The sequence below is a fragment of the Eleginops maclovinus genome, chromosome 2 (assembly GCF_036324505.1).
Source record: "Eleginops maclovinus isolate JMC-PN-2008 ecotype Puerto Natales chromosome 2, JC_Emac_rtc_rv5, whole genome shotgun sequence".
Lineage (NCBI taxonomy): Eukaryota > Metazoa > Chordata > Actinopteri > Perciformes > Eleginopidae > Eleginops > Eleginops maclovinus.
The window spans coordinates 24,814,834-24,827,812 of NC_086350.1; the positions used below are offsets into that span (position 1 = coordinate 24,814,834).

The 12,979-nt window shown below is 38.8% G+C and overlaps 1 protein-coding gene across 2 annotated transcripts in view; it reads left to right on the forward strand.

Moving 5' to 3' along the window:
• The window catches only part of LOC134858774 (cytosolic carboxypeptidase 4), an 86,416-nt gene that overhangs the window by 13,309 nt on the left and 60,128 nt on the right, over positions 1–12,979 (forward strand). For both annotated transcript variants that reach the window (XM_063874884.1, XM_063874896.1), the window contains exons 3-6: positions 6,456–6,519; positions 6,968–7,114; positions 7,811–7,942; positions 9,007–9,100. In XM_063874884.1, coding sequence (XP_063730954.1) covers positions 6,456–6,519; positions 6,968–7,114; positions 7,811–7,942; positions 9,007–9,100 — 437 coding nt within the window. The remainder of the gene's footprint in view (positions 1–6,455; positions 6,520–6,967; positions 7,115–7,810; positions 7,943–9,006; positions 9,101–12,979) is intronic.

Sequence of the window (12,979 nt, forward strand, 5' to 3'; positions counted from 1 at the left end):
TTTAAAGTAATGTGTATCCACAGTTCCTTGGCAGGTCAAACAGAGTCAGAATACAGTATGTTCACTGTTAATCCTCTAGCATTATAAATAGCAGTAGAAGCAGGACTGTTAATATACGTATAAGTTATACGTTAAGTACTACAAAAGGAATACGGTGAGAGAGATGTGGCATCTTGAATTTCGATTTTTCAAATAAATTCCTCTCTAATTCACTGGTGCACATAATTCTTTTTTAAAAAGCAAGGAATGCAGACTGACTCATGATGGATATCATTCCATTTTTCTGTGAAGATCATGAAAGAAGTATCAACTATAAGGATGCTGTACAGGTTGTTAGAAAAAAGTCTCTTTTCATACAGATTGTTCACACATACATTCCATTTACCTTCAAGTACAGTGAAGGAAATAAGTATTTGATCCCCTGCTGATTTTGTAAGTTTGCCCACTTACAAAGAAATTTAAATTCTATACTTTTAATGGTAGGTTTATTTGAACAGTGAGAGAAAATCAAAAAGAAAATCTAGAAATTTACATTAAAAAAAGACATACATTGATTTGTGTTTAATTGTGGGAAATAAGTATTTGATCCCCTTGCAACCAACAAGGATTCTGGCTCCCACGGACCGGTTAAATAAGTCCTCTCACTTTAAGAAAGTACTATATCAACTGATATCAACGCTTTACCTGGATAAAAGACACCTGTCCACAGTCAATAAATCAGATTACAACCTCTCCGCAGAGGGCAAAACCATAGACAGCTCTTGTGATCATGGTGGAACTAATGTCTAAGGACATCAGGGACAAGTTAGTAGACGAGCACAAGACTGGAATAGAAGACAAGACCACCAGCAAACAGCTTGGTGAGAGAGAGACAACTGGTTTGATTATTAGAAGATGGAAGAAGCACAAAATGACCATCAATCGCCCTCGGTCTGGGACTCCACCATCTAAGATCTCGCCTCTTGGGGCATCCATGATCATGAGAAAGATGAGGGGTCAGCCAAGAACTGCACAGGAGGGACTTGTTAATGATCTGAAGGCAGCTGGGACCTGCAGTCACCAAGAAAACTATTGGTAACACACTGCACTGTGATGGATTAAAATCCTGCAGCGCCCGCAAGGTCCCCTGCTCAAGAAGGCAAATGTACAGGCCGTCTGAAGTCTGCCAATAAACTTTTGAATGATTCAGAGACAAACCATTTTTAAAATTTGTTTGCGCAAATCACTCGGTGCACACTTGATGATGCTGCCAGTGAGTGTTGAACTTTATCTCCGTGGATCGTCCCCCTAACCCTATGCTGTGAGGCTGAACAGCAAAGAGTTGGAGAGCAAAAGTGGGAGAGCAAGAATCTTCAGATTGGTGTTTATGGTAAAAAAAACAATGTCAAACAAAGATATGGTGGCTCATATAATACAAGGCAAGGGGGCGATGCTAGTTTATTTTACAAAAGCAGTGTGGTCAACGTAATGTTGCCATTTTAAAAAGTGTTGGGAGTGCCTTTCTGCAAAACAAATATGCTTTGTGGACACAGAACCTTAGATGTAGTAAGTAGGCCATTCTGTTAGGGCTAACAGCCACATCTTGTGGGACCATAGTGTAAATTCTCCCTGCTGATGAGGACCACGATATGTGGCTGAACCTTGAGTTCAGAAATGTTTGTCAAGCTTCTTTTCCATATAGGAAACTATAAGTCTTAATGTTTACTGGTCAAACAGGTCAACAGCTTGAGGCAACATCAGTTTTATTAAAGTTTGATTACCCAGTCTGGGCCAATAAACAATGTTATTATTATTTTGCTATCCATTTTCTATATTTGAATCTACAAGCTGCTTGATTTAATGGCATGCTGAGAAAGTGGAAAGCCCATGTTCTTATGTAAGGGTCTATGTTTAAAAGTTATTCCATGTAACAAACAACGTAGCTGACCAGAGGCGGATATTAATTCCTTTCCGGGTGTGAAGTCTAAATCAGCACTAATCTTTGCCAAAGGAATGGCAAAAGGGAAGAGATGTAACACCAGCTTCCAGATTGTCTTGAATATACGCCAGGGACATCATAATGTGCCAATAAACCTACAGGTATTCCATTACAGCCAGAAATAAATATATGGAGAGAAAAAAGAATTAAAAGGGTGTAAATACAATCACTTGTCATTTATGATACACATAGCATTTAAGTATAGCTTCTGATATGGATGGTAGTAAAAACATAGAAGTGCTTGATTAGGCCTGCTATGGGTTACGCTGTATCAAATGTGAATCAATCTTGTACGTACGTTGTATATCAGGTTCTCAGAATTTGGTTTGTGGGTGACACTGAAGCCTGGGTACGTGGGGGGGAAATTTTGATATGAATAATAATATTCCCTCTGGTCCCTCAACGATATTGACTGGTCTTGAAAGAAGCGGTGAGCTTTAAAAGCAACTGCATTGAAAGGCTCTGTTCCCAGCAAAAACTGCAAGATGGAAAATCGAGAAGGGACCAAGGGACTTGAGATTTGAATATTGTCTCGTTGTTGGTTTCCTACTGACAGTCAACGTCGGTTTCTTGTAGCCATGACCACCATCATTCAACAACCGATTTGAGTGATTTAGTGATTTCGCATTTTACCACTTCTAGTTCCCTTGTCCAGAAGTCAGTGGTTCTTTGACAGTATTTTCGGTTACAGGCCTAAAATAAGGTTGTAGCGAACACAAGGTTAAGTGATTTTCAAGTTTTGTTCCACAACACACAATACATCAGTAAATACCACATTTAAATGTCATTCAGCATTTATGTGTCATGAAATCTGCAATTGATAACTGACTTAGCGACTAAATGAGACTGTTCATGCTAAACACAAGTCTGCTGTTAGCTATACGGCAGTGAGGTGAAATGATAAGACTGTGATGTAGTGATTTTATTGCCTAGCTAACATTAGCTAACATCAACGTTAGCTTTTAAGTTCTAGCAACTCCATAAATACACTTTAGAAATCGTGTTGATGCTAAACAAAATGTGTAATCAACATGTGTTTGCCACAGTTTTTCTACACAATTTACAAATGTCTTTGCTATTTGTCGAGGCAGGCTTTGTGATGCTAAATTCTGGCTCAGCTTACAAAAATACTTCATGACTGCACCACTTATAATGAGGTAAATTAGGCTCCCCTTCTTATAGAAAATAGGATACATTTTATACATTTAATTCAAATACCGGTAACCCTTTTTCTCATTATGAGAAGACACATACGAACATAAATAGGAAAAACAAAAGAGCTTAACAACAGAAAGCTAGCTTGAAGATACAAGTTTTAAAAGCATATTTGAAATTCCTGTATATTTCTTTTAAATGTTACATAATGGGGTCCGCTAACTTAACAATCAAAAGCTCTGTTGTAGAGTTTGGGGGAAACAGGGCTGAGACAAGTTTTTATTGCTTGTGAGTTATGGCAATCCCCTAATCCTGAAGACTCTTCACTCCTTCAGCTGTCATCAAAGTCATTGCAACGTTTCTGTTAAGCAATTTTAGACCTGTTACAATTGCTCCTGCCGCAAAATCGTGCATTGTGTCAGTTGTATTAAAGTGGAGTAAATTCATTTGGAAGGATCACTGTTGTCCTTTTTTGACTTTTAACTGAATTATTCTGATAGCTGCTCAGAGCTGATGTAAATACAGCAGAGGGTAGATGGTTGTGAATAAAACAGAAGGAGAACGGAGGAAACAATCCATGAAGGTGCAATGAGTGGAGTCTCAAGGGAAACATTACTATGATGCAAAAAGCACACACATGTGCTGGCACACAAGATATGATTGGACAATAATCATTAAAATGTCAGTGCTGGGGAACAACATGATTGCTCAATTCTGTTTTGGTAGAGAAGAGTAGGTGTACAACTCTATAGATAGAATTTGATAGCTCTATCTATAGACAGCAGGATTAGGAGCGGAAACTCAACATGACTCAAAGTACATGAGAGTGTTCCATGATATTGTGTTACAACAAGAAGCATGTAAATGTAACTGTGAGTACACTACCACCACGAGGACACTTAAGACAGCAAAGATTTACTGTTCGTAGAGTCAATGGCATTAATCATGGTGGTTTTGTGTAGTGGATTATTACTGTGTGAGCCTTTGTTCTTAAACTGATTGCTTGCTATTCACTTATCGTAGAAGAAAACAAGAAAAGGAAAGGAGAGAATGGTTATCTTATTTTGAAGTTTGTGTGTTTTCGGCTATTTCCCCAAAAGTGTAAATACCTTGGTGAGTAAACCTTCTCACAGTGGAGGAGAAATATCCGCACATGCAGTCACATGTCCGTCCCCTCCAATGAGTCTCTCGCAGGTCAGTGAGGGACCCCTGCTGGGTCCTTGAGAGGTCCTTGGCCAAAAAAGAAAACCCCTGTGGATAACATACTGAGCGCTTGACAGACGCCCCCATGGTATATGTGGAAATCAGTTACATGGTGACTTTTGACACAGATACCTTTGAAGTTATTATGGTCTGGTTTATTCAATTTTAAAGATGGGGTGATCAGCCCATGGTTCCTGGCATCTGGAAAGCAGTCAGTACCTTGTTAAAGAGGTCCTTTAATGCTTTTTGGGGTTTCCCTTTCCCGTATATATTGATATATATTAGGGGTGGGACATTTCTGACACATCTCGCAACCTCAGAGTCGGCCAGCTAACCAATCAGACTTGACTGGCCTGTGGTTTCAGACAGAGGGTGAAATGAGGTGATGGAGCACAGGCAGTGTTAGAAAAATAAAGAGCTTTTTTGTACATTAAAGCATCATTTGCATAGTATGTCCTCTTGAACAGTTTATCAATTGTGGTTTTATTTTATTGAATCTGTGCCGAGAAGTTTTTATGAATTAAATGAGTGATCAGTTAGAGTTAGGATTGACAGAATGGGGTAATCAAATCGGTTTTGGCTATATTTAAAAGTGTATTCAAGGTTCATATGTTTTTGTTAGATCTGTAGATGGGATAATTTGCTGGAGAGATTAAAATAGCTGTCCCCATTGCAGTATTTATCTTGTATCGCTCATTCTCATGGCTTTCCAGTTTATTGTCCAGGTGAACACCCAGGTATTTGTAGTCCTGAACAATGTCGGGGGTGACTGCCGACATTGTTCAGGACTACAAATACCTGGGTGTTCACCTGGACAATAAACTGGACTGGGCCAAGAAAACTGAGGCTGTGTATAAGAAGGGCCAGAGCCGACTCTACTTCCTGCGGAGGCTCCGGTCCTTCAACGTCTGTAACACCATGCTGAAGATGTTCTACCAGTCGGTGGTAGCCAGTGCCATCTTCTTTGGTGTTGCGTGCTGGGGAAGCAGGTTGAGGTCAGCAGACGCCAACAAGATCAGCAGGATCGTCAGGAAGGCTGGCTCCGTCCTGGGGGTCCAGCTGGACTCTTTGCTGGTGGTGTCTGAGAGGGGGATGCTGCGCAAGCTGCGTAGTATCATGGACAACAACTCTCACCCTCTCCACCAGGTGCTGACCTCATACAGGAGCACCTTCAGCAATAGACTCATTCCACCCCGGTGTACCACAGAACGCCACAGGAAGTCCTTTCTTCCTGTGGCCATCAGACTGTTTAACTCATCCACCTCAGGTCGTTAGAGGAACATTGGAGACTCAGAGACACTTTATTTCATCGCAATGCTGTCATTTCCCTTTACTTTCACTTTCACATGTCACTTTATTCACATGTCACTTTATTTAGTATTTAGTATTTAGTTTAGTTTTATTAGTTATCTTATTACTGTACTGCCATTTGCACTATACGTATTGTTGTATATTGTATATACCTACGTAGTTACTGTAACTATTTCACTATTTCATATTTGCAAAGCTGCTCTTATTGTTGATACATTTAGTTTATACTTAGTTATTTTAGTTTATATTTAGTAATATTTGATGTATATTTAGTGTATATTTAGTAGTTTAGTTATATTGAGTGCATATTTCTCCTTCCTTCTTTGTATTGAACTGTTGCATCTCAATTTCCCTCGGGATAAATAAAGCTTCTTGAATCTTGAATCTTGAATCTTGAATCTTTGTCGTTTCTAATCTTTTCTACATGTACCAGAACTGACCTTGGACTCTTTAGAGATTATTTAATTGTAGTAAATAGATTTGAATAGATTTTCAAGGTATTCCAGAAGTGGTGTGGGGTCATGTGTGTTTCTGTGTTTATTATCTGATAGCAGGCTTTTGTGTTTTATTTTTTCTTTACTGTCAAAGCATTTTTCCCATAAGTTCTTGGTTTATTGTTTTAATATTTCTTTTTTATTCCATGCTTTGCATTTAGTGCAGCTTTTTGGAAGAAATGTTATTTACATAAATGTAGACTTTATTACCACAAGGGATATGATGTAATTGAAGTAAATACTTATTGCCAGATAATATCATATATCACATATCATTTCATATGCTTCCTTGCTTGGTTCTCTTGTCTCTACAGAATGCAGGGGATGTGGAGAGTACCTTAAATATCCTCAATGTCCTGGACGAACTTCTGTCTGCTGGTAAGTTTAGGTCTAACCCATGACTGTAATTCAATATATCCCCAATCATGCAGGGGTGTATTTTTCTCAAACTAATGCTGAGAGTGTTACTTCTTGGTTGGGTAGGCAAAGCACAGATTGCAGGATATCAGTCAATGAAGCAAACAAATAAGCAGGCAGTAGGTCAAATGAGATGAACTAGAGTCAGGTCGGACAAAACAGAAACATAGAGGCAGTAGCATGAGACAATCAATGAAACAGAACTGGTAAAAGGACTTTAGAGGGAATGACCTACAGGTAATACAATGGGAGGAAAGGACCAGGTAAGGAGAACCAACACATTGAAAACATTTAAATCCATCAGTGTTGGAAAAATCCGATCCTCCGTCTTTCACTTAGAGCCAAACGGATGTTCTCTGCCTAACAGAGCACTAATCTAAGAAACTCTAGCAACTCTCTCTGTGTTCAGGTACGGATCGTCGTATCCAATATATGATCAGTAAAGGTGGCAGCGAGGCCTTGCTCAGCGCACTGGTCAACACTGGCCGCAGCTTCAGTCCCAACTACACCCTTCTGCTGCCACTGCTGCACCTGCTGGCTAAAGTTGGACACAGAGGTGAGAATGGATGAAAAGGTAAATGAATGGAAAGTTGACACCCATGTGGATCCAATGAGCCTAATTGTATTGTACCTTGGGCCTTTCATTGGAGTGAATCATTTTTTTTTTTTTACCATGACGTCAATGAATAAGAAAAGCTGTTGTGAGCTCTAGGATTTTCACAGCTTTGTGAAACTTTACGACAAACTAAAGAGTATGATCATTCAGGGTATTACTTTTATTTACAATAAGGAGATGTCTGAGTGTTTTCAGAAAGGAAGTGCTCGCCACCCATATGCCCAAACGTTATTGATCCTAAATTACAGCATGACTCTTCCATTGTCTTCCGCAAGGTTTGGTTGTCCAATTATTTTTATTTTATGTGATATTTGGCCATTTTGCTTTATCAATTTATCTGATTTATGACTAGAATAACTTGACATACAGTGCTGAGCTGAGGTCCAAGATTTCAGATAATGAACACCATTTAATGTTGACTTCTTATCTACCCCTAAACATCCATTAGCCCCCACCTCTAGGAGGAACCTCTAAGGAGCCCAACATGTATTAAGTATTACATTTCTCATAATATTGCTGCTTATTATAAAGATTCCAAAAAGACATTACATGGTTAGCTGATTCTGAACTCTTTAACTGGACATTACAGTCTACACATACTGTACATGAATACATTTGATATTTTTGTCTCTGCAGACCGCCGTATTGGTATGAAGGCAGAGGAGGCTGGAGCTGTGCTGCTGACTCTGAATCTGCTCAGAAAAAACGTCCAACATGCAAAAAGGGCGGCAGCGTTCCTCTGGGTCATCCAGGTGTTCTGTTCATCAGGTATGAAAATTATTTATGGTTCACCTTCACACAACACACTTTACTCTACATTTTTTCCTTCACTGTTTCATGACTTTCAGTTTCCCAGACTATTTCGCCAGACATTAGCACCTCACAATGTGTGGTAAGCTCTGAAAGACACAAGTGTGAGTAGCTTTCACCCAGTACGTGTCAGTAGAGCAGCCAACCAATCATACAAACTGGTGCGATGACCTGCAAATGAGCCATTATTTATCATATCTTTCTGCTTGAATCTCTTTCGACATCATCCTTACTTTATGAGCAACAATGAAATGAAAGTAGTAGTATATTTTTTGATTTATGTGTTAGGTTTAGAAGGGAATATGACACATCTGATTGGTAAAAGTGACTTTAAAGTGTGTCTTTCTATCACATTTTTCACAATCTAAGGACGGTCGGGCTTTAGGCAGGAAGTCTGGCTAAAATGCATTAAAAAAAGGGAGGCAAGTATAAAGAACAAAGAGCAAGACTTAAAAACCAAGGACCAGGCAAAAATAATACAAAGCACCAAAACTAAACGAGGATTAAACCGGGATCACCAGACAAACAAAGGAGCAAAATGAGGATCAGCTAGGGATGCATGTCATACTGTCGTCTGTTTTACCTAATGTTGCCAGAGAACACTGGCAAAGACAGGCATATACTCACAGAACTAATGACACAACAAGACACAGCAAGGTAATAACAAACAGGTGGCAAACAATCACAGAAGGCGGGAAAACACAAAGATAGGAATTCAAACAAGGAAAAGGCCACAAGAAGAGGGTTCTACAAAACAAAACAGGAAACCCCAAAAGACCAATACCAGTATTATGACATATCTTTTGCAACAACACAACATTTAAGCATCAGAAGCAATCTTGTTTTAGTGCAAGCATTATTTCCCAATCAATTTAGGGGGCTTTGCTTGCATGCACTTCGGTCCAACTGGTAATGGGTTACAGGAGTAAGCACAAGTTCTTCATGAGTAAATTATTTTAAACATATTAATTCCAGATTTAACTTGTCATGTTATCAGTGTGTTCTTTGCGTTTTCTTTGCAGTTTCTACAGCAAACCTTTTAGGAGAAAACCAAGGACTGGATGTCATCTACCGCCTCATCCCTCACTATGCCACCAAAAATCAGCACACCATCAAGTATGTTTACCCAGTCTTCCTGCAGTGGTCAATTACATCCCATATCTCTCGTGATCACACACAGTCTCTGGATAACACTAGCTAAAGGACGGATATAGTACTCTGCACAATTATCACTCAGTCATCACCTCCAAGCTAGCATCCTAGCCTTAGCTTGGAGGTGTCAGCTAATGTGCAAATGAATGGCAATTGATGGAGGTTATGGCGCCTGGCTGAGCCACAATATGAAATAAAATCCTTCTCTCACAGCCCGGAACCAGAATATGATGGACATTCAATAACTTGTTAATTCAATGAGCAACTTATTTATATTTTGGCAGATGATGGACTTAGCATTAGCTTCTGGTTTCAAAGGCCAACCTGAACAAAACGCTTGATTTAAGCCTTCTTCCACTCTCATTTCAAATGGTCAGTGATGGTTTCAGATGTCTTGTTACTCCAGTTCAGTTCTGTTTCATTTTGATGTCTAGATATTTTCCTCAATCCTACAAAATGTGCCGCTTGCTGAAGGATGTCACTTCGGGTGTAAACTGACTGTAGTTCGGACTCAGGATCATTTATCTTAATTGTTTCACTTACATCAAGCTTTACAAGACAAAAGCACATAGCTTTCTATCAATATCACCAAGAAAAAAGCCCAGCTCAAAGTGCTCTAACAGTATGGCAAGACAAGAAAACACAGAAAACTATTTAATTCAGGTCAAACGTTATCTTTTGTTCCACACATGCGGCATATGTACATGATAATTCATGTCGGTGAATAGGCAAGAAAATAATAATAATCAATAAAATCACAACAGATATCACTTTCAGTAAATGTAGGAAAGACATAACAAAACATGAAAAACACTCAAATAAAACCAAAAGAATAACAAAATATGACTAATTGAGATAAAATGACCAATTAAAAGAGGGATGTCGCTAAAAGCTAGTCTAAAAAAGTATGTGATCAGCTGTCATTTAAAAATGTTGACTGAATTTGCCTCTATTACCATTATTTCCAGTTAGGTTGTTCAAAAGTTTGTGATCACAGTGGATAAAAGCTAATTAACGATTGGCTAAGCCTAACCCCAATCATAAAGCACTTTCATTGGCCCCAGAGAGAAAAGCCCTAATTTTTGGGGGTTTCTTAGCTTTGGTCAAGAAGAAAGGCAGCGTTTCATCACAACTAAACATTAATGACATTGCCAGAAACATAAAAATGTTTTGGGTAGTTTGCAGTCAAATTAGCCGGTGTAGTTTTCCTTCCAATTGGACAAAGGCAAGAAGAACATTAACATCCACATGTTTTCTTTGTAGACAGTATCATAGACGCCACTAGTATCATATCAAACTACTTTTAGCTTTATAGGTATGGTACTATGAATGTCTTGGTCACTGCTTAAGTGAAGCTAGATTACAGTTCACAGGGAAACAAGATCAACATATCAACATATTCTCTTTACCAACACTTCATCATTTCTCCCAACTCATGCGTAGACTCTGACTCTTATGTAAGCCACCATCCTTCTCCTCTTGGATCGTGTGTCTTCTGCCCATCTGTCTCTGTCAGAACTGATGGCATTTGGCTCAAATAGCCTGCATCCTCCAGTATACCAAGTGGAGCATGCCAAGAGCACCAGAAGTACTGGCCTCTCCGTCCAGCTCCATGCCAGGCATACCAGCCCCTGATCAACCATAGTGAACATGAAACTCCGCCGCTGGTGTGAGGGAATCGGATGCTTTGACATTACACATTTATAGCCCTCAGGGTGAGTTTTCTGTATCATTTTCATACAGGAGTCAGCTGTTAATTGTCGTAACACAATTAGAAAAAGACTTGAAGATTCCAGATTTCAAAGCCAGCTGCTACTTTGGATAATTTGCTAGAATTGGCAGCTGTGATTTCCAGTGATGTAATAAGAGCAACAAGGCAGTAGATATGCCATTTTGCTTCAGTGTGAGGGGCAGTTAAACATGCCTCACAGTGATTTATCCAATTATAGCTTTGATATGGCGACCGTCAGATATGTCGGTCGGCTGCTGTGCACACTTTTAAAGTAGTAAAGTAAGTCAGTCAGCTGTACAACTAAATCTGTCCATCTATTCTCAACTGTCAACAGCACTTAATCCCTCAGTCCCATCTGTTAGACTGCTAGGCACCTCAGCACATTCATACTCTCCTCTTTAAATTGTCGCAAGTTTGAGCTACTGCAGATTGCAAAGGAGCTATTTCTCTTTGATCGACAGGATTCAAATCACAAATACTTTGTAATGTATGCAAGGATGCCCAAACTCTCATTCACCTGTACCCACTCCTAATATACAACCCATAATACATTAACAATGACAAACAATACAGAGTGCAAATTGTTTTTGTTTGTGATACGTTTCATTTGCTGGCTATATTATTATTCAGAGCACAGGAGAAAGTGTTGTGCATCAGCACTCCAGCAACACTTTTTAAATGACAGAGTTACAACATCGAGCTCCTCTTCCTTATTTAATAGGTCAGATTCTCGATGAATATCCTCTAAAGCTTCGCTGGGATGTTACATTCCACTCTGCAAGCTCATTTCCTCCTTGGGCTTTTTTCAATTAATCCTGGGGTTCAGACTGGTTTCTGGAACCTTTCTTTGTTGACTTCTTTGAAATTCACAGATCATGTAAAGTGCACTGGTACAGATGCTCAAACCTAAGAGAATGACAGAGAAGCAGGCAGAATGTTCTGGAAGTTCAGCTTAATTTAGTCATAGAGGCAGCTTCAAAACTGGGAAATATCTCAAACATTGTGTTTTAAAGATTGTATATTTCCCAAATTTTGACAAATACTTAAAAGGACATGCAGACTAATCAGGGCCCAAAAAGGGGCAGGAGGAATCAGTGATGGCCAAAGCAGATAAAAAGACTAATAACTAACAGACATGCTGGAGAGCTCGGCAGTTCAGGTTCAATACGATCAAATGTAACCAAGTGAGAGTGAACTGGTATATATGCTGTTAATGAGGAGATGAGTTGCAGGTGAGGGGATGGGCTGAGGAACCCAGGTGAGGAGAATGAGCTGATTGCAAGGGTCCTAGAGGAAGGCAGTATCTGAATTGACAGAAAAGTTAAAGAAATGCAAAACCAGATTAACAAATTAAAATGTACAGATCCGGAAAACAAGCCATTCTCTTTTGTCGTTTACTTATTCACTTCAACCTTACAAACTGAAGACAAAGGGGAGAATATATACCGACTGATATAACCATTTTTGGAACAAAGGGCCAACTTAAAGTCCAACATTAACAACTACACCACAAATTGAACAAAACAGGATCGTAAGTCTTTTAGTAGTGAACTGAAATAAAGACACAACAAATGTTGCCAATGTTCTCTGGTACATTGACTACCTGTTTCCAAGAGCTTGGCTTTAGGAACACATCTTTAGGAGCAGCAGCACCCTTAGCACTTCTGACTCAAAGAAATATAAAATTCAAACATGGAAATTACATTTCAGGAAAACCTACTGAATAAATGATATACACTAAATAAACTATGAGTATAATGTATGATAAAAAGTCAGATGTTGTGATTTTCCTGTTTGCAGATGTGTAATGCAATGTGCATGAGGTCTAAGTTTAAGTAGTTGTTCTTTATTTCAAACAATTCATTAATACCTTAACTAGTATTCTAAGTCCTTAAATTCATTATATAACTTGCAAATAGTTTTAATTGTCTAGCCCTAAAAATGATTTACAGTATATATTGTATTTTTTTCTAATTAAGTTACATATCATCTAAGTGAATGTAATGTACTTGAGGCATTCTTGCATTTTATTTGATTGATTGATTTCAAGTGGCTTGATTGAATGATATAGTATCATCTGCATAACAAGGAAACATAATACAATAATTCCT